This window comes from Acipenser ruthenus, chromosome 43 (assembly GCF_902713425.1).
Source record: "Acipenser ruthenus chromosome 43, fAciRut3.2 maternal haplotype, whole genome shotgun sequence".
Classification (NCBI taxonomy): domain Eukaryota; kingdom Metazoa; phylum Chordata; class Actinopteri; order Acipenseriformes; family Acipenseridae; genus Acipenser; species Acipenser ruthenus.
The window spans coordinates 8,407,496-8,428,242 of NC_081231.1; the positions used below are offsets into that span (position 1 = coordinate 8,407,496).

At 43.5% G+C, this 20,747-nt stretch overlaps 1 protein-coding gene across 1 annotated transcript; it reads right to left on the bottom strand.

Annotated features, from left to right (window-relative positions):
• Nucleotides 1-1,901: 1,901 nt before the first annotated feature.
• On the bottom strand, nucleotides 1,902-20,048 carry LOC131709449 (macrophage mannose receptor 1-like). The gene is made up of 11 exons (XM_059011992.1): nucleotides 20,012-20,048; nucleotides 17,355-17,696; nucleotides 10,413-10,754; nucleotides 9,003-9,326; nucleotides 7,801-8,142; nucleotides 7,167-7,208; nucleotides 7,041-7,082; nucleotides 5,575-5,616; nucleotides 5,440-5,481; nucleotides 2,476-2,564; nucleotides 1,902-2,277 (listed from the first exon to the last, which is right to left on the bottom strand). Exons 1-11 carry the CDS (start codon nucleotides 20,046-20,048, stop codon nucleotides 2,128-2,130), a joined length of 1,794 nt encoding a protein of 597 aa, XP_058867975.1. The 3' UTR covers nucleotides 1,902-2,127.
• Nucleotides 20,049-20,747: the final 699 nt, after the last annotated feature.

Below are 20,747 nucleotides of genomic sequence, written 5' to 3' on the forward strand. Positions count from 1 at the left end.
TGCAGACTGCACATATATTTCTGAGTGATAATGCAGACCTATTTAAAGACCATAGGGGGCGCCACAGTCCTAGTATATGCTGCAGCTTCACTTGCATTGCGACAGGCTCCAGTCCTGGAGGGCTTTTCCTACAGGTAGAAACGCAGTCATGGTTGGAACGCAGACCTGGACTGGAAGAGACCAGCTTGTTGAGCTGCACTAGGACAACTCCTCTCACTTACCCAGACAGAGGCTCAGAGTGACCCAGGCTAGAGCTGCCCATGTCATTGCACTGGAGGATCATGTGAAAAAGAGAACTGTCCTTCATCTGCCATCTACTTTAGCCCTGTCCTCCTGATAAGCAATTCAACACCTGTATCCTGGCTCCTGTTTGTAATGTACTGCAGCATCAAGACCTTCCAGATGATTGTATAATTATACAGGAGCTTGCTCCCTTCCTCCCTCAGTAAATGTATTTGTGGTGCCCTCTATGGGATTTAATAGTACACTGCAAGTTGTACATTCATTCTGTAAATCCATGTTCTGCCATGCCATGGTGAAGAGGCCTGTTACTCTGTTACCACTCTGAATATATTCTTTACAAGGTGAAAGAAACTTGCACCAGCAACTAATGTAACCTATATTAGAATCATTTACTACATTAAAACACACACACCCCAGCACCTTATTATAAATATGTGCTGCACCAGTAAATAATTGAATATATATTTAAATTAACATTAAATTAAAACACACACCCCATCACCTTAATATAAATATGTGCTGCACCAGTAAATAATTGAATATATATTTAAATTAACATTAAAATAAAAACACCCACCACCACCTTACTATAAATATGTGCTGCACCAGTAAATAATTTAACATATATTTAAATTATCATTAAATAAAAACACACACACACCATCACCTTACTATAAATATGTGCTGCACCAGTAATAATAAAACATATATTTAAATTATCACTAAATTAAAAAAAAACACCCCCATCAACTTAATATAAATCAGTGCTGCACCAGTAGATAATGTCAGAGTAATATAAACCAGTAGATAATGTCAGAGTAATATAAACCAGTAGATAATGTCAGATTAATATAAACCAGTAGATAATGTCAGAGTAATATAAACCAGTAGATAATGTCAGATTAATATAAATCAGTAGATAATGTCAGATTAATGTAAACCAGTAGATAATGTCAGATTAATATAAACCAGTAGATAATGTCAGATTAATATAAACCAGTAGATAATGTCAGATTAATATAAACCAGTAGATCATGTCAGGTTAATATAAACCAGTAGATAATGTCAGGTTAATGTAAACCAGTCGACAATGTCAGATTAATACGAACCAGTAGATAATGTCAGATTAATACGAACCAGTAGATAATGTCAGATTAATACGAACCAGTAGATAATGTCAGATTAATGTAAACCAGTAGACAATGTCAGATTAATACGAACCAGTAGATAATGTCAGATTAATACGAACCAGTAGATAATGTCAGATTAATATAAACCAGTAGATAATGTCAGATTAATGTAAACCAGTAGATAATGTCAGATTAATGTAAACCAGTAGATAATGTCAGAGTAATATAAACCCGTAGATAATGTCAGAGTAATATAAACCCGTAGATAATGTCAGAGTAATATAAACCAGTAGATAATGTCAGAGTAATATAAACCAGTAGATAATGTCAGAGTAATATAAACCAGTAGATAATGTCAGATTAATATGAACCAGTAGATAATGTCAGATTAATATAAACCAGTAGATAATGTCAGATTAATATGAACCAGTAGACAATGTCAGAGTAATGTAAACCAGTAGACAATGTCAGAGTAATATAAACCAGTAGACAATGTCAGATTAATATAAACCAGTAGATAATGTCAGATTAATATAAACCAGTAGATAATGTCAGATTAATATAAACCAGTAGATAATGTCAGATTAATATAAACCAGTAGATAATGTCAGAGTAATATAAACCAGTAGACAATGTCAGATTAATATAAACCAGTAGATAATGTCAGATTAATATAAACCAGTAGATAATGTCAGATTAATATAAACCAGTGCTGCTCTGAAAGCCCCCGCTTGTCATTCTGGGTGCTGTTATCTCACGGCATGAAGTACTTCTCCTTCTCCTCCTCCTCCTCCTCCTCCTCCTCCTCCTCCTCTTCCTCCTTGTGGAATATCTCCCCATCTTGTTTTCTCCAGCGCAGATTAACACCGTCCATTGGAAAGTTCTTGGAGAGATGCTCCCGAATCTGAAACAGCAACACAAGAAACACAGTGTTATTAAGGAGCACCACATCTCTCTGTGTATCTATCAGGGAAACGAGAGGAAACTAGAAGGAACTAAAGGGAAGCAAAGTCAAACGTGAGATTAGCTCATTAGTGTCACACAAAGTCCAGTACACAGGAAGCAGTGTCAGTTTGGATTTCTGAAAGGGCGTGTCACCTACCTGCTCTAAAATGGCTTCGCTCACTTTGGGGTCCTCAAGATTCACTCCTTTGGGTACGTTTAGTTTGACCCTTGCTATTGCCATCTTATCTGTGCAGACAAACAGAAGAGTTCACACAGCCATTAAATAAACCTCATGTAAAACAATAAGACCCCACGTAGTCTGTAATGTGCAGCACAGAAGAGTTCACACAGCCATTAAATAAACCCCATGTCAAACAATAAGACCCATGTAGTGTGTAATGTGCAGCACAGAAGAGATCACACAGCCATTAAATAAACCCCATGTAAAACAATAAGACCCCACGTAGTGTGTAATGTGCAGCACAGAAGAGATCACACAGCCATTAAATAAACCCCATTTCAAACAATAAGACCCACGCAGTGTGTAATGTGCAGCACAGAAGAGATCACACAGCCATTAAATAAACCCCATGTAAAACAATAAGACCCCACGTAGTGTGTAATGTGCAGCACAGAAGAGTTCACACAGCCATTAAATAAACCCCATGTCAAACAATAAGACCCCACGTAGTGTGTAATGTGCAGCACAGAACGGGAGCAGCGTTCCCTTTTTAGATTCTGAGAAATGTGCCGTTTTAACTGAGAAAGGATCAATTATCAGTGAGGAACCTTCGACGACGCACTAACCCTTTGAATGTATTCATTTTGTTGCATTATACAATTTTGAAATATAATTTAATAAAAAACTGCTTTGGTTTAATATTGCCAATTACAGCTTTATTAAAACACAGGTAGCATAGAAAGAAATAAAGTAAACAATCATTAAACACGCAATTCATTTTCCTTCCATACTTCAGAAAAGCCCCACCTTGAACGCAATGTCTTAGATCTCAGTTTTCAGCATAGAGAACGCAGTGTCTTAGACCTCAGTTTTCAGCATAGTGAATGCAGTGTCTTAGACCTCAGTTTTCAGCATAGTGAATGCAGTGTCTTAGACCTCAGTTTTCAGCATAGTGAATGCAGTGTCTTAGACCTCAGTTTTCAGTATAGTGAATGCAGTGTCTTAGACTGCAGTTTTCAGCATAGTGAATGCAGTGTCTTAGACCTCAGTTTTCAGCATAGTGAATGCAGTGTCTTAGACCTCAGTTTTCAGCATAGTGAATGCAGTGTCTTAGATCTCAGTTTTCAGTATAGTGAATGCAGTGTCTTAGATCTCAGTTTTCAGTATAGTGAATGCAGTGTCTTAGACCTCAGTTTTCAGCATAGTGAATGCAGTGTCTTAGATCTCAGTTTTCAGTATAGTGAATGCAGTGTCTTAGACCTCAGTTTTCAGTATAGTGAATGCAGTGTCTTAGACCTCAGTTTTCAGTATAGTGAATGCAGTGTCTTAGATCTCAGTTTTCAGTATAGTGAATGCAGTGTCTTAGACCTCAGTTTTCAGCATAGTGAATGCAGTGTCTTAGACCTCAGTTTTCAGTATAGTGAATGCATGCTTTGCCATTGTTGCCGTCTTATTTGCTTTCTTGTTCTCTCTACATGTTTATGACTGGCAATATGATCTTTTAATGGTATTGACTCATACATGAGCAATGGCAGTAAAACTTGAACAATAGTGTCCCACCATCCTCATAGAGATAATCAGATTTTGTTTTAGCTCTGTCTTTTACTGAAACATTGCTTTTTTTTCTTCGTTGGTGCAGCTGTCATGTTGAGTTTCAGCAGAGACACGTGAGTGAAGTCACCTAAACTCAACTTGCAAACAAATGCACATGGTATGTCGTCTTCAATCACTATACTATACTTACATGTGTATTTTCGACTCTAAATTAATATTTTGATCACATATTTACCAGTTTCTAAATGCTTTATATGATGATATTTCTGAAATGGTCGTTTTTTTAAAAGGGAAATAAAACAAAAACCATGAAAGTATGAGTATTGTGTTTTTTATTTATGTTAAGTTCAAAACTGCGACATTCCTAAGCAGCACCGGGCAGCCCTCTCCATAGAGGCAGAATCTCCAGACGCCTGCTTCACCCGCCCTGCACTACTGGATTCACTGGAGCCCCAGAGAGCTCTGTACTATAATGTGACATGCATTTTAACAGGGAAATCAGAGAATCACCTGCAAGACACACGCAAATATGCTTATGTTAATGCTTTGCATGAATGCTCTCAAAATGAGATGTTGGAGTCTTGAGTGAGGTTGGTATTTGATAACTTGTAAAAGTTAGTAAACTGAGTGGAAGGTTGTTGCCAGTTACTGTGTAAAATGTGCGCATTTTAACCTTAGAGGAAACGCTGAACTTGAGTACCTAGTGCTGGTACCTAGAACACAAGAAGCAGACCTTTAGAGGTAGATTTTCAAGGAGGAACTCTTGTGCTTAGATGTTTAGATGAGTGTCTAATGTTAGGGCAATTTTCAACAGTATAAACAGTGTTACCTGTAGATACTGCAGCATAGCCTACTGATGAGAAAATCATATGAGTGCAGGAGGTCAGACAGCTACTGTAGGATCAGATGGACTGAGCCTCTGAGTCCCTGCTCACAGACTGGGGTACAAACACTGAGCTGAATAATTAAATGAACCCCATGTAAAACAATAAGACCCACGTTGTCTGTAATGTGCAGCACAGAACGTGAGTTAAGTGCAGGGCTCAGGTGGGGTGCTGGTACCTAGAACACACGAAGCAGACGTGTAGAGGTAGATTTTCAAAGATCAGCTCCTGTGTTTAGATATTTAGATGAGTGTCTAACGTTAGGGCAGTTGTCAACAGTATTCAACATGACACGTCTACAGTGAGTGGTTTAGATGCCCTGAGTTGCACTGCAGGGACCTGGTGTCAGTCAGGCAGTTGCCTCACGCTAGGTTCAGCTTTCACATTATTTTTGCACACAAATCTCACATGGCTTCAATAGGTCTAGTGGTTCACATGACACATGAGATTGCAATGCTACTGTGGTTTGTGAATCACACTGAAGTGATTACACTGCACTTACCTTGAGAGACAGGAGTGGAAGGGGGGCTCGAGGATTCTCCTTCTGTAAACAGAAAAAAAGAGAAAAAAGAAAGTTTATAACAAAGCCAGATTGCTGCAGTGGTTCTGAATCCACTGAAGTGATTACACTGCATACCTTGAGAGACCGGAGTGGGAGGGGGGCTTGTGGGGTCTGAATCTGTAAAGAAAACACATATATTTTGAAAGCATGTTTTAAACAGTTGCAATTGTTGCTGGCATTTCCCAGTCCGCTTTTTCTTGTGCGTTGCCAGTTGTGCTCAATGTATTTTTTAAGACAAACACCCAAGTACCTAATTTTCACTAAAGTTAGGGTGTATTTCCAAGTCTTGAAAACAAATTTCTATGACATTTCTGGTTTTCCCAGCGTGTTGGGAGCAGTAGACTGCACACATGTGCCATTAACCCCTCCAGCTCATTCTGAGCATCTGTATAGGGCCATGATCTATTGTGTGTTAATTTTCTAGGCTACTAAGTAGACCAAGTTAAAAATAATAAAAAAACACCCTAAAATGATTTAGTTTCGATTTAAAATAATCTTATTTGCATTGTACACCAATGTGTACAATGCAGCAGCATGACTTATTTTGTGTTACCAGTAGGCTAAATTACAAAAAAGTACGCTAGGTATTCATTGACTTTACTACTGTACTGTGTACTGTATAGGCCTACTGTACAGATTTATATTTTTACATAATGTAATGTGTAGCCTACCCAAAACACATGAGTGTTATATCAGAGCAATGATTTATATTTAAAATACATTGAGGACTGTAATTGTATGTGTGTGCAATTGTATTGTATTTAAACCCGACACCTCCTTATGTCGGACAAACATGTCCGGTTCAGCGAGGCGCTACTGTATGATTATGAAAAGCTTTTTGGGGGTGAAGGTTGGGGCCCCACTATAGAATCTGATGTGATCAAACTGCCTTTCATTATATATATATAAATGTAACAGTATTAAAATATGTAAAATGAAGAAGGAACACTGCATTGTACAGATGACGTTCACATTTAACAAAAACAATGTTATTTTGATTCTTGCACCCTTCAATGTATAACATTTATAAATGTTAGGGCACCCTCTGCTGCAGCAAACCACAACTCAACTCCCGCTATTTTATTTGAAAAAATGTCGCACAACTCTCGCTAAGATGAAGCACATAATATTTAAATTAGTATATTGCGGCTCTTTTCATCAACATATTTTCTCTTAGTACATATGACAAAATGGATATTTTGGGAATTGTGGCAACGAAAATGCAAATTGCAGCATGTTTGCGCTGCGACTGGCCCACCTTAGTGCATCTACCCCTTAGTGTTTCCTATTTCAAGTGTAGTGTTCAAATGCATTTAAATGAAACTGTGTCTATGCTGCTGTCTCCACCAGGGCAATAAATAAATACTAATAAATTCAAACAATAAGTCATTTATTACAAAGCCACATTCAAATTGAACTGATACAATGGTGAACTCCCTGTTAAATTAGTGAGGTTGATAACAACACTGAGATTCATTTATAACTCATGGTGTGGGCTGTCAATCACACTGAACAAACTGCCATCTTCAAACTGCACTTACCTTGAGAGACCGGAGTGGAAGGGCGGCTCGAGGATTCTCCTTCTGTAAATAGAAAAAAGAAAGTTGATAGCAAAGCCAGATTCCTGCTATGGTTCTGAATCACACTGAAGTGATTACACTGCATACCTTGAGAGACCGGAGTGGAAGGGGGGCTTGTGGGGTCTGAATCTGTAAAGAAAACACAACAACAAGATTTAGTGTTTCCTATTGCAAGTGTATTGTTCAAATGCATTTAAATGAAACAGTGTCTATGCTGCTGTCTCCACCAGGGCAATGCTGACAATGACATGGTTTATTGTTTTCAAATAAATATAATAAATAGACAGTAAGAATGTATATCACAGCACACGTCTCTCCTGGGTATAACAATGAGGGGTAGCTGCTCCCTCTCACACTCTTAATGACCGGGCTGGTTTCTGGTTCTTCAGATCTCTAGGCTACACCCTGTCCTGCTCTGGAGGTCAGACAGCTACTGTAGGATGAGATGGACTGAGCCTCTGAGTCCCTGCTCACAGACTGGGGTACAAACACTGAGCTGAACAAGAGCACAGACTGAACAGGAAGCCTTCATCACAGCAGAACAAGGGGTACTGATAACTGCAATCCACATCACCCCATTACCTCTGGAACGATATTGACCATCCCATCAGCCTGAGCAGGGAGCCTGTGATTGATTCTCAAAGTGGAAACTGCTAGATTTGTCACCACCTATTGAAGATCACTGAATTAAATGAGAACACAGTCTGAACAGGGTCCTCACCCTCACAGCAGAAGAAGGACTTCTGAGAGTTGCAGCCAGTGTCAGTCCATCCACCAGTCTTACTCATCATCACACAGTTCTCATCCCCTCCCAAGTTGTCTGGTTCCCCTTTGCTCCAGGTGTGAAATGTGTAGTTATCCCCCTGGTGTGTCCACTTCCAGGGCTCATTGAACAGGCCTATCCAGAAGGGCTTGCCCTGCGCTTTCTTTACTATTTCTTCATTTTCACTGGCGTTCTTTATACTGACGAGGTCGGTGTGGTGTTCTCTACAGTACTGCTGAGCTTCAGTCCAGGTTTTCAGTTCTTCAATCAGGGTGTATCTCTCAGTGATGTTGCTGGTCTCTGTAAACACAAACAGCAGATCAAAATCAATGTGATCTGTGGAGGTGCGCTGGCTCTCCTGTTGTATAGTGATTGAACCGAGTCATACCCGGCTCAGCTATCAAGGTCATGAAAAGCAACATCTCTAGCAGTGCATGGGAGTCTCTTTGGTTTATGTCTGAAAAGTATTTAATAGCAAAGTGGGGAAATAAAACTGTTTAGAAGAGAAATACATTTGTCACGAGCAACAAGACTGGCTCACCACTGTGGAGGCTGTACCTCATGAAACATGGCATTTATGTAGCCTAGTGTTGGTTAGGGAAGCACCTGCTGCGCTATCAGCTGTGTATCAAAGTCTGTCAGATCCTTTGCCCATGGTGACTGAAAATAACTTGTAACAGGGAGATGTAGCTTTTATATATTGCAGAATACCTGTCAGACCTAATTTGCATAACAAATGAATCAGTCATGTGAGGTTCAGCCCACTACACACAATACAGCAAAACTACAACCCCCTTTATCACCTTTTATTCAAATACAAATAGTTATTTAACTGCTAAACATATTTCTTCTACATGTCTAATAAGGGCTACATATTTAAGACAAGGATTTGCTGTCTGGAATATAAACAATTTAAACAAAACAATAAGAACATTTCTTTGAAGAATACACATGTTCTTAAGTGTCTTATGAAGGAAAAACAATCTAAGAAACCTTGTTATGAATAACACATTGTCTTAACATTTTTCTTCATAACAAAAAGATGTTTCTTCTTTTGAATGTTTCAAGATTACGGCCCCTGTGCAGTATCCAGGGGACCTGGCTTCAACCCCCAGTCCAGTCAGCTGTTTCATTAACAAAGGAATTGAATCTCAACTCACCGCTGTAGCACATGAAATAGTTTCCCTTACTGCAGAATGAATCCTCCCACTCTCCCTCCGCATTGACTGAAGCACAGAAGAGGTAAGGTTCCCAGTTGGAGTAGATGACATCACCTCCACTGGACCACTGCCAGTTCTCCTTGTCATGATACAGCCCGATCCAGTGACCCGAGTTACTAGTTGAAGGTATAAGACCTATAAGCTTATTAACCCTGGCCTGGTCTTGAATGGTGGGCAGGTCTCTGCCTTGGTTTCTGCAGTAGCTCTGAGCTTCCTGCCATGTCTTCCCAGTTCCTTCATAGAAACATTGACCAGAGGAGCCGCCTGGGGAGAGGGGACAGCACAATAAAGAAGAGTGAAAACGTGTTCTTCAGAGAAAAGAATTCCACTGGAAATGGAACCAACAGTCACAGATTACTGGTCTTGTAAGAATGTAGGACACTAGTAGAACTGTATGGTGATAATAAATATACTAACAGCATGCTTGTGGTTTGTACTGTAACATGAGTATCATTCTGGCATGAGTGACGAAGGTCATGGAAACACCAGGTAGCCAAAGAAGTCGTTGTGAGAAAAACTCAATTCACTGTCAATCAATGCTAATGTTGTTTTAGAATGTGTAAAGGTACATGTCTTGTTATTATAGGATATTGCACAGCACAGCACAGCATGGCACAGCACAGCACAGCACAGCACAGCACCTTAAAGCCTAAAGAAATATAACTGGGGTTTTGTTTACCCTTTTATTATTTATTTATTTTTTTAAATGTGCAATTGCCAATTATTTTCTTATTTTTCTCCCCAATTTGGTAAGCCCAATTCTTGTTTAATTTCAACCCAGCTCACCGCTGTCACCCCCGTGCTGACTCAGGAGGGACGAAGCCGGACACACGTGTCCTCTGAAACTTGCCGTCAGCCGCACGCTTCTTTTCACTCTGCAGGTCTACCATGCATCCACCTCAGAGCTACAGCGACGGAGGACCACGCAGCTCTGGGCAACTTACAGGCAGGCCCGCAGGCGGCCGGCCAGTCTAAAGGGGTCTCTGGTGTGCAGTGAGCCAAGGACACCCTGGCGACCTAAGACCCCCCGGGCGGCGCTCGACCAATTATGTGCCACCCCCTGGGAACTCCCGTCCATGGTCAATAGCCTGGACTCGAACTGGTGACCTCCAGGATATAGGGCTCATCCTGCACTCCATGCAGAGCGCCTTTACCAGATGCACCACTCAGAAGCCCCCATTTGTTTACACTTTTAACCCCATTTAGACCCTCTGTGATTGATTCCCAAAGTGGAAACTGCTAGATTTGTCACCACCAAGACCTATTGAAGAGATCTAATCATGCTTCCCTCTTTCAACCTGCAGGTTTACACTGAATTAAATGAGAACACAGTCTGAACAGGGTCCTCACCATCACAGCAGAAGAAGGGCAACTGAAAGTTGCAGCTATAGTCAATCCATTCACCAGTCTGTCTCATCATCACACAGTTCTGATTGCCTCCCCAATTATTTGGTTCCCAATAGGTCCAGGTGTGAAATGTGTAGCTATCCCCCTGGTGTGACCACTTCCAGGGCTCATTGAACAGGCCTATCCAGAAGGGCTTGCCCTGCGCTTTCTTCACTAGTTCTTCATTTTCACTGGCGTTCTTTATACTGACGAGGTCGGTGTGGTGTTCCCTACAGTACTGCTGAGCTTCAGTCCAGGTTTTCAGTTCTTCAATCAGGGTGTATCTCTCAGTGATGTTGCTGGTCTCTGTAAAGACAAACAAACAGCAGCTGAGAGGCTGGGAGCTGTGTAGGTGAGCTGGCTCTGAACCCAAAACAAACTTTGTGTTTTCATCAATCCTACAATTTAAAAAAAAAAACTGTGTCTTGTCCACAGTCAAGTACATGTTTTGATCAATTATTATACTATAAAACTTCACGTCTTTATGGTCACTCATCATAAAAGTTACTTCCACATCTCAGCCACTTTGGATTCCTGCGTTCAATAAGCAGAACTCTATCTTGTGGCGCTACGAGGAGGAAGCTGGGTCTTATTGAACGGTATGTTAGCCAACGTTTTCAAAATGGTGGACAAAGTTGCAATGGGGTTAGTTTTGCAGGAGTTTCTGGAGGACAGACAGCATCATGCCTACATGACAGTATACTCAGCAATGAATATTGCGGCATTAGCGACTGTGACAGCAGTGAACTCAAACAGTTCAGTGAGGGTAGAAAATTACATTGAGAATGTTATGATGGAGCCTACTACACCAATGCTGCATTTAAAACTCATTTTCAGATGGAGCGAGCAACATTTGAGGTAGCCTGTCATGTTTTATTTTAATAATACTAATAGTAATTGTAAAATTTTAATAATAATAATGAAGTTAATGTCACTCTCCCCCCCTTTTTTTTAACTGTGCAGGGGTAACTATGAGAATAATAGCATTTAACATTCCTATCTTTAGTAACGTAATAAAAATACTACAGTATGTGACCCTAAGTTTATATTTATTTACAATAACATTTATAAATGTGTGCAGCCGTTACAAAACATAAGACTGTTTACTTCTTGAACGTGTGGAAACGTATGAAAAACGTCACTTTTTTAAAGCAAACAAGATTTACACATTAACAATGACTATAAGCATAGACAATCATGTACTTAACACAGATATTTGGGTGAAATGTGACCGCACTTTGCACACTGCTAGTTCACCTCTGCCATTTTGACACGTCCACAGAGTCAGCTCCTGAGAGTGTTAGCTGACGTTACAGAGCGCTTTTTTGTAACAGGGTTGTGACAGGATGACAGAGGTTGAGACTCAGAGACAGTGTGAAAAGTTCAAAAATAAAGCTTTTAATACAAAAATACAAAATAAACCGGCACGAGGGCCAAACAAAAAGGTTTCTCAGACACAAAATAAACACAAAATGAAACTTACAAAAACACGGCTTCCAGGCTGGGCTTTGCCTTCAGGCCCTCCCCCCAAGAGTCCCCTTATGTCCCTTGGGTGGGCTATTTGAGCGGGCGGTGGTGGGCGGGGTTGATGTTGGATCCCCCAAGCTTTCTTCAATAGCGGGGGCCCCGGACCTTCCAAGCATGCGAACGCTGGTAGGAAACCTGGACCCTCCAGCAGGAGCAGTGCTGGTGGCACCTCTGGTGGCGGAGGCAGGAACGGCGGCCCGTCTCCCTCTGGTGGCGGAGGCGGGAACGGCGGCCCGTCTCCCTCTGGTGGCGGAGGCGGGAACGGCGGCCCGTCTCCCTCTGGTGGCGGAGGCGGGAACGGCGGCCCGTCTCCCTCTGGTGGCGGAGGCGGGAACGGCGGCCCGTCTCCCTCTGGTGGCAGAGGAGGGAGCGGCGGCCCGTCTCCCTCTGGTGGCGGAGGCGGGAACGGCGGCCCGTCTCCCTCTGGTGGCGGAGGCGGGAACGGCGGCCCGTCTCCCTCTGGTGGCGGAGGCGGGAACGGCGGCCCGTCTCCCTCTGGTGGCGGAGGCGGGAACGGCGGCCCGTCTCCCTCTGGTGCCGGAGGCGGGAACGGCGGCCCGTCTCCCTCTGGTGCCGGAGGCGGGAACGGCAGCCCGTCTCCCTCTGGTGCCGGAGGCGGGAACGGCGGCCCGTCTCCCTCTGGTGCCGGAGGCAGGAATGGCAGCCCGTCTCCCTCTGGTGCCGGAGGCAGGAATGGCAGCCCGTCTCCCTCTGGTGGCGGAGGCGGGGACGGCGGCCCATCTCCCTCTGGTGGCAGAGGCGGGAACGGCGACCCCTTACGAACAGCAGGCGGAGACAGCGGACCCTCAGGAATAGCAGGCGGACCTTCTGGAACAACAGGCGGAGACGGTGGCCACTCCGACAACGGCAGTTCCAGCTCCTCCAGGTCCAACAGTTCCAGACACTCCGGCATTGGCTTTGGTGGCTGTGGCCATTCTAGCGGTCTAGCGGTCGTAGTCGGGTGTGCCTCCCCTGAGCTCCTCTCAGCAGCATGTGCAAGGGCTGCTGAGGGGCTTCAGCCCTCTCTCCTTCTGGCTCTCGTTACGGCAGCTCCACCCCCTCTGGCTCTCGGGACAGCAGCTCCACCCCTTCTGGCTCTCGGGACGGCAGCTCCACCCCCTCTGGCTCTCGGGACGGCAGCTCCACCTCTTCTGGCTCTCAGGACGGCAGCTCCACCCACTCTGGCTCTCGGGACGGCAGCAGCAGGGGAACCAGCAGGCATGCTCCCTCTGCTGGTGGCGGTGATGGAGGCAAAACCAAAGATGATATCTGCATCCAGAGTTGCCACTATGCTGCTGTCGGGGGCGACAGGCCCTCAAAGATGAGATCTGCATCCAGAGTTGCCACTATGCTGCTGTCGGGGGCGACAGGCCCTCAAAGATGAGATCTGCATCCAGAGTTGCCACTATGCTGCTGTCAATGGCGACAGGCCCTCAAAGATGAGATCTGCATCCAGAGTTGCCACTATGCTGCTGTCGGGGGCGACAGGCCCTCAAAGATGAGATCTGCATCCAGAGTTGCCACTATGCTGCTGTCGGGGGCGACAGGCCCTCAAAGATGTTGAAATCCAAAAGTACATGGTCCAGAAGAAAAACCCTAACTTCCTCCCTTACTTATGATGTAACAAGATTGAAGAGGTGAGTGGGTGAACTTGACCTAAGCACTGCAGCCGAGGATTTACAGAACAGAGAGGAACAGATCAAAGATCTCCAGCAACAGATGGAGCATCAAATAAACCACTAAGTACGCTGCTGCAACAAGAGGAGGACATTCCCAGGCTCCACGCAGAGCTAGAACATGGAGAGGAGGAGCTCGGGAAAACAAAAGCAGAGATTTGCAGCCTAACCAGTAGTGGTTAGGGCTCTGGACTCTTGACCGGAGAGTCGTGGGTTCAATCCCTGGTGGGGGACACTGCTGCTGTACCCTTGAGCAAGGTACTTTACCTAAATTGCTCCAGTAAAAACCAACTGTATAAATGGGTAATTGTATATAAAAATAATGCAATATCTTATAACAATTGTAAATCACCCTGGATAAGGGCATTGGCTAAGAAATAAATGATTTCAACTCAAATACTTTTTCTTGGAATTAAAACATCCTCTCCAATTGTGAACAATACTGAGGCAGAGAGCCTAAAGGACTCGGTAAAAACTCTACAGGGAAGTGGCACGGCTCCAGGACAGGCCAACGTCTCCAAGAAACTGTTCCAAGCACTGCTAAGAGCGTGTGGCAATGTGCCCCGCCCCTGTGTGCATTTGTGTGTTATGTGTTGTATGTTGCGTGTGTTAATGTTGGTGTATAGAGATTGGTACACAGGATATGCATTTAAAGTATAGTATGTGAGCACGGGGTTGCACAGAATTAATTCACGTGCTGGGATTCAAGTGAATAATTAATTAGTAATTGAATCCCAGCACAACAGTATATATAGATGCACGTTTGACTCACTCGGGGTTGGGTGTTCGAGAAGGGAGAACGGGTGAGAGAGAAGGAGAAATAAAAGCTAAAGTAAAGAATAACAATTGCTACAGCGTGCTGGAAGTGCCAGCACGGTACTTGTTTAAACGTTCGTCCGCTTGTTTTGTGTGTTAGTGCATTTTGTTTATATATTTATTTTGGCCTAAGTGCCGTGTCCTGTTTTTTGTGTTCTTTTGTTTTGTTTATTAAATGCTGAGCACAACCAAGTGCTCAGCTTCACCAACCTCGCTGTCTCTGTCTGTCTGTTTCTTCCGGGTCTGACGTGTCACCACTCAGCCAGCCTTGTGACAGAGCGTAACCTCACTTCCTGAATACACTGCACAACCAAGAAGGAAAGTCCCTGGAGAGCCTAGAGCCCAGTCTACAACTCTGCAATGTGCAATGGTGAAGCACGCCAACCTGAACTGAGAACTAATGGTTTACATCACAAGTTAGCATCAACTACCTGCAGCTAAAAAGAGCATCACCACTGAGGGACACACCAGTCATATCCAGGACATTATCAACGATTGGGGACTGACAAGTGATCTGAATAAGGCCAGACTGCTCTCTCTCACACTTGTAGACACAGTACTGGAGTGGACATCTGCATTGTCAGCTGAGACCAGGAAAATCTTTGAGAAACCGTGCACTGCCTTAACAAGGAAATGCTCCAAGTATGGTGATCCCTGCACAGCCCTGCACACAGCCTGTCTCAGATAATGTAAGAAGGATGAGGACCTGAGAGACTTCTACAAGGAACTGAAACTCCTTTACTATGCAGGTGAAGCACATCCAGGGGACAATGTAGACAAGAGCTTCAAGCTGCTGTTCATACGTAACCTGTCTGCAGAGGTCAGAGTTGCCAGAGGAGTGAACATGGGAGGAAGGAAAGTGAAGAGAAGGAGCAGCATGGGAGGAAGGAGAGTGAAGAGAAGGAGCAGCACGGGAGGAAGGAGTGAAGAGAAGGAGCAGCACGGGAGGAAGGAGAGTGAAGAGAAGGAGCAGCACGGGAGGAAGGAGAGTGAAGAGAAGGAGCAAGGACGGGAGAAAGGAGAGTGAAGAGAAGGAGCAAGGACGGGAGGAAGGAGAGTGAAGAGAATGAGCAAGGACGGGAGGAAGGGGAGTGAAGAGAAGGAGCAGCACGGGAGGAAGGAGAGTGAAGAGAAGGAGCAGCACGGGAGGAAGGAGAGTGAAGAGAAGGAGCAAGGACGGGAGGAAGGAGAGTGAAGAGAAGAAGCGAGCACAGGAGGAAGGAGAGTGAAGAGAAGGAGCAGCACGGGAGGAAGGAGAGTGAAGAGAAGGAGCGAGCACGGGAGGAAGGAGAGTGAAGAGAAGGAGCGAGCACGGGAGGAAGGAGAGTGAAGAGAAGGAGCAGCACGAGAGGAAGGAGAGTGAAGAGAAGGAGCAGCACGGGAGGAAGAAGAGTGAAGAGAAGGAGCGAGCACGGGAGGAAGGAGAGTGAAGAGAAGGAGCGAGCACGGGAGGAAGGAGAGTGAAGAGAAGGAGCAGCACGGGAGGAAGGAGAGTGAAGAGAAGGAGCGAGCACGGGAGGAAGGAGAGTGAAGAGAAGGAGCAAGGACGGGAGGAAGGAGAGTGAAGAGAAGGAGTAGCATGGGAGGAAGGAGAGTGAAGAGAAGGAGCGAGCACGGGAGGAAGGAGAGTGAAGAGAAGGAGCGAGCATGGGAGGAAGGAGAGTGAAGAGAAGGAGCAGCACGGGAGGAAGGAGAGTGAAGAGAAGGAGCGAGCATGGGAGGAAGGAGAGTGAAGAGAAGGAGCAAGGACGGGAGGAAGGAGAGTGAAGAGAAGGAGCAAGGACGGGAGGAAGGAGAGTGAAGAGAAGGAGCAAGGACGGGAGGAAGGAGAGTGAAGAGAAGGAGCAAGGACGGGAGGAAGGAGAGTGAAGAGAAGGAGCAAGGACGGGAGGAAGGAGAGTGAAGAGAAGAAGCGAGCACGGGAGGAAGGAGAGTGAAGAGAAGGAGCAGCACGGGAGGAAGGAGAGTGAAGAGAAGGAGCGAGCACGGGAGGAAGGAGAGTGAAGAGAAGGAGCAGCACGAGAGGAAGGAGAGTGAAGAGAAGGAGCAGCACGGGAGGAAGAAGAGTGAAGAGAAGGAGCGAGCACGGGAGGAAGGAGAGTGAAGAGAAGGAGCGAGCACGGGAGGAAGGAGAGTGAAGAGAAGGAGCAGCACGGGAGGAAGGAGAGTGAAGAGAAGGAGCAGCACGGGAGGAAGGAGAGTGAAGAGAAGGAGCGAGCACGGGAGGAAGGAGAGTGAAGAGAAGGAGCAAGGACGGGAGGAAGGAGAGTGAAGAGAAGGAGTAGCATGGGAGGAAGGAGAGTGAAGAGAAGGAGCGAGCACGGGAGGAAGGAGAGTGAAGAGAAGGAGCGAGCATGGGAGGAAGGAGAGTGAAGAGAAGGAGCAGCACGGGAGGAAGGAGAGTGAAGAGAAGGAGCGAGCACGGGAGGAAGGAGAGTGAAGAGAAGGAGCAGCACGGGAGGAAGGAGAGTGAAGAGAAGGAGCAGCACGGGAGGAAGGAGAGTGAAGAGAAGGAGCGAGCACGGGAGGAAGGAGAGTGAAGAGAAGGAGCGAGCACGGGAGGAAGGAGAGTGAAGAGAAGGAGCAAGGACGGGAGGAAGGAGAGTGAAGAGAAGGCATAACAAGTTGGCCAGTAGAGGATGAGCGGAGAGGGCGAGAGGGAATATAAGGAGACACGAGGGACTGGAGATAGGATTTGGGAAGTGTGATGAATAGAGCAATAGGCAAGAGCAAGGGTCTTAAATATTTGCAAGCTGTAATAGTTTGAGATATTAGATTTTCAAGATTTTCAAACCCATACAAGCTCCCCTCACAGGGATGCTTAATAATTATAAGAACTAAAATAAATGAATAATCAATTGCAATATCGCAACAATTACGTCTTTACCTTTGTAGCACATGAAGGCTTTCTGAAGGTTGCAGGGTAAATCAATCCACTTTCCGTCTGAATTGACTGAAGCACAGAAGAGGTCTGCCCTCCAGTTGGAGTAGATGACATCATCGCTGTTAGACCACTGCCAGTTCTGTGTGTCATCACGATACAGCCCGATCCAGGAACCCCAGAGAGAAGCTCCTGTAATATTTAAGAGCTGCTTTGCTTCTTCCTGGCTGCGCACAGTGGCCAGGTCTGTGTGCTTCTCTCTACAGTAGCTCTGAGCTTCAGACCAGCTCGTCTCAGTTTCCACAAACACGTGTTTTCTGATCTGGTTGTACGCAGGCACACAAAACCCTGATAAAGAAAAAAACAACATCATTAACACATCTCATTATGTCTAAAAGCAAAGCAAAACATTTAAATGAATCTCACAAATCCTGACTAATTTAGCTGTCATACTAAATTCAGCTTCTTTTCATATAATATTGCCATATAATCCAAACACAACATGCTTTGAAACAAAAGAAGGTAATGTGTAATAGATTTAAAACAAAAACATCGAACTGAGGGACAAACAAAACACGATTGGGAATCATTCACACAAGCACCCTGAGGTCACGCCTCGATCCCGCTCCTCCACCCCCACAGGTGCACTCGCTCACACCCACAGGCACTCATGACATAGACACAAAACACTCAGTACAGATCACTACAGTATAAACACTGATGCGCGGCACGCGGCACGCCAACACAAATGTGATGCAGGTTCCGTTAACAAAACTAAAAAACAATAATAATAATTTTGCCGCCCCCTGAATTTCGTCGCCCTAGGCATTAGCAGACTCCGCCTATCACTAAGGCCGGGCCTGCCCCTCGGCCATAGTCTGCACGAGTATAATAATGATGCTAATTCAATAATTACTAGCTGACAGTCACGCATTCCCATGAGGTATTTAAAAATACAAAACAATAACAAATAAACGGCGGACGGAATCTCCCTCGTCCTTAAATCAAAACAGCGCCTTCATATCTAAAATATCTAAATCATAACAACAAGACATAAACATACAAATTAATGGAAAACATGCACAGGGGCGGGAGTACCGCGTCACGAGGACATACGTAAAGCACACATAACATACATTAAGAACCACTATTGTTAGAGTATTCAAAACTGTTCAGTCATGAATTGCAACCATTAACTGAGAACTGAGCTAAGAATATAAATACAAGCTGATCATCTTAAAAAAGAGACAGAAATGTACGTCTTTTTAAATGAAGCAGTTGCTTTAAGGGTATTAACATAGAATTAAATCTGAAACCATTTATATTGATCCCAATTCAGATCATCAGACATTATGTCAATTCACACAGATAAACATTAAAAACAGATATATAATTTATACAATAGATGCCACTTATTAGCAACTCCAATAAAGACAACTTTTGGTTTTTAAATTTTTTTAAAAGGAACCAATCCTATCCTATGGTTTTTCTCTTAACAACTCTCAGATAATGACAACTTTTTGATGGCTACCAAGCAGCATCTACTATATATAAATAAAAAGCTGAATTCAGGAGTTGTAAAACTTACATTCCGTGGAAAATTGAAAAGGGAGATATTACTATTTTTTTTACTGTGTTGTCACAATTGAATGCATTTGTGACCCCTGGTCCTTGTTTCTTTTTTCAGGTCAAAAAAGTACCCTGGGTTGACGTTGTCAATACCTATTAGAATTTTGAATGCTTGAATAGAATCACTGTGTAGTCTTTTTTGTTCAAGACTGAATAGATTCAATTCTTTTAGCCTGTCTGCATACGACATGCCTTTTAAACCCGGGATAATTCTGGTCGCTCTTCTTTGCACTCTTTCTAGAGCAGCAATATCCTTTTTGTAACGAGGTGACCAGAACTGAACACAATATTCTAGGTGAGGTCTTACTAATGCATTGTAAAGTTTTAACATTACTTCCCTTGATTTAAATTCAACACTTTTCACAATATATCCGAGCATCTTGTTGGCCTTTTTTATAGCTTCCCCACATTATCTAGATGAAGACATTTCTGAGCCAACATAAACTCCTAGGTCTTTTTCATAGATTCCTTCTTCAATTTCAGTATCTCCTATATGATATTAATAATGCACATTTTTATTGCCTGCGTGCAGTACCTAACACTTCTCTATTAAATGTCATTTGCCATGTGTCTGCCCAGTTCTAAATGCTGTCTAGATCATTTTGAATGACAGCATTAGGCATGGATGGAAGTTCCCATGTTAAATCAGTGGAATTGACCATCTTGTGTAGATAGATTGAAGGTCTGTATCCTTACTAATTACCACCCGTGAATACCTATTTTATACACCTGTGTCTGGAGCCTAATTCATCACTTAATCATGTATTCACTTGTCAGCTCCAGCCACATTCCCATGTGATCTGACAGGGAGAAATGTAACCCCCTCCCTCCCTGCCAACCCCCACCCCCTACACACACACACACACACACACACTGACACACACACACATGCACACACCCTGTGACAGGCAGACTGAACACCAGAGGGCTGGGAACCTCTCCAGATACATGGAAAATAATGTGTAACATACCAGCAGAGAATGTGGGAAATATCAAAGCAAACAGTGAGAAAAACAGAAATGAAGGAAACCCACCTGCCAGCAGAAGGATGAGGAACCCCCTCTTCTCCATCACAACAGACTCTGCATTAGAAACAGAAGACTTTCTATTAATCACCTTCATAGAGGGAAAGCTTAAAATATAAAAAACACAGCAAAACAAAACAACAATAAAAACACAACACTCAATCACATTGGAACCTCAATAGAAACGTTTATTTAACCTCAATAGAAACGTTTATTTAACCTCAATAGAAACGTTTATTTAACCTCAATAGAAACGTTTATTTAACCTCAATAGAAACGTTTATTTAACCTCAATAGAAACGTTTATTTAACCTCAATAGAAACGTTTATTTAACCTCAATAGAAACGTTTATTTAACCTCAATAGAAACGTTTATTTAACCTCAATAGAAACGTTTATTTAACCTCAATAGAAACGTTTATTTAACCTCAATAGAAACGTTTATTTCACCTCAATAGAAATGTTTATTTTTATTATTTATTGAGGAATTACATTGCATATGTGTTCCATGTTCGAAGACTGCTGTTTACAAAATAAAGACCACAATATATTTGATAGCTCTATGATACCACAGTGCTGAAGAGAAATAATGTAATTAGAACTGAATATTTTCATGTGTTCAGTTCAGTGTTCGGTATTGAAGAGTTTGATGCATGCCCGTGCTTAAACACATAACAATTCCTCATCTGCATTGCTTTCTTTAGGTTCATGATGTATTGCTGCTTTCACGGTAATGTTTTACTCA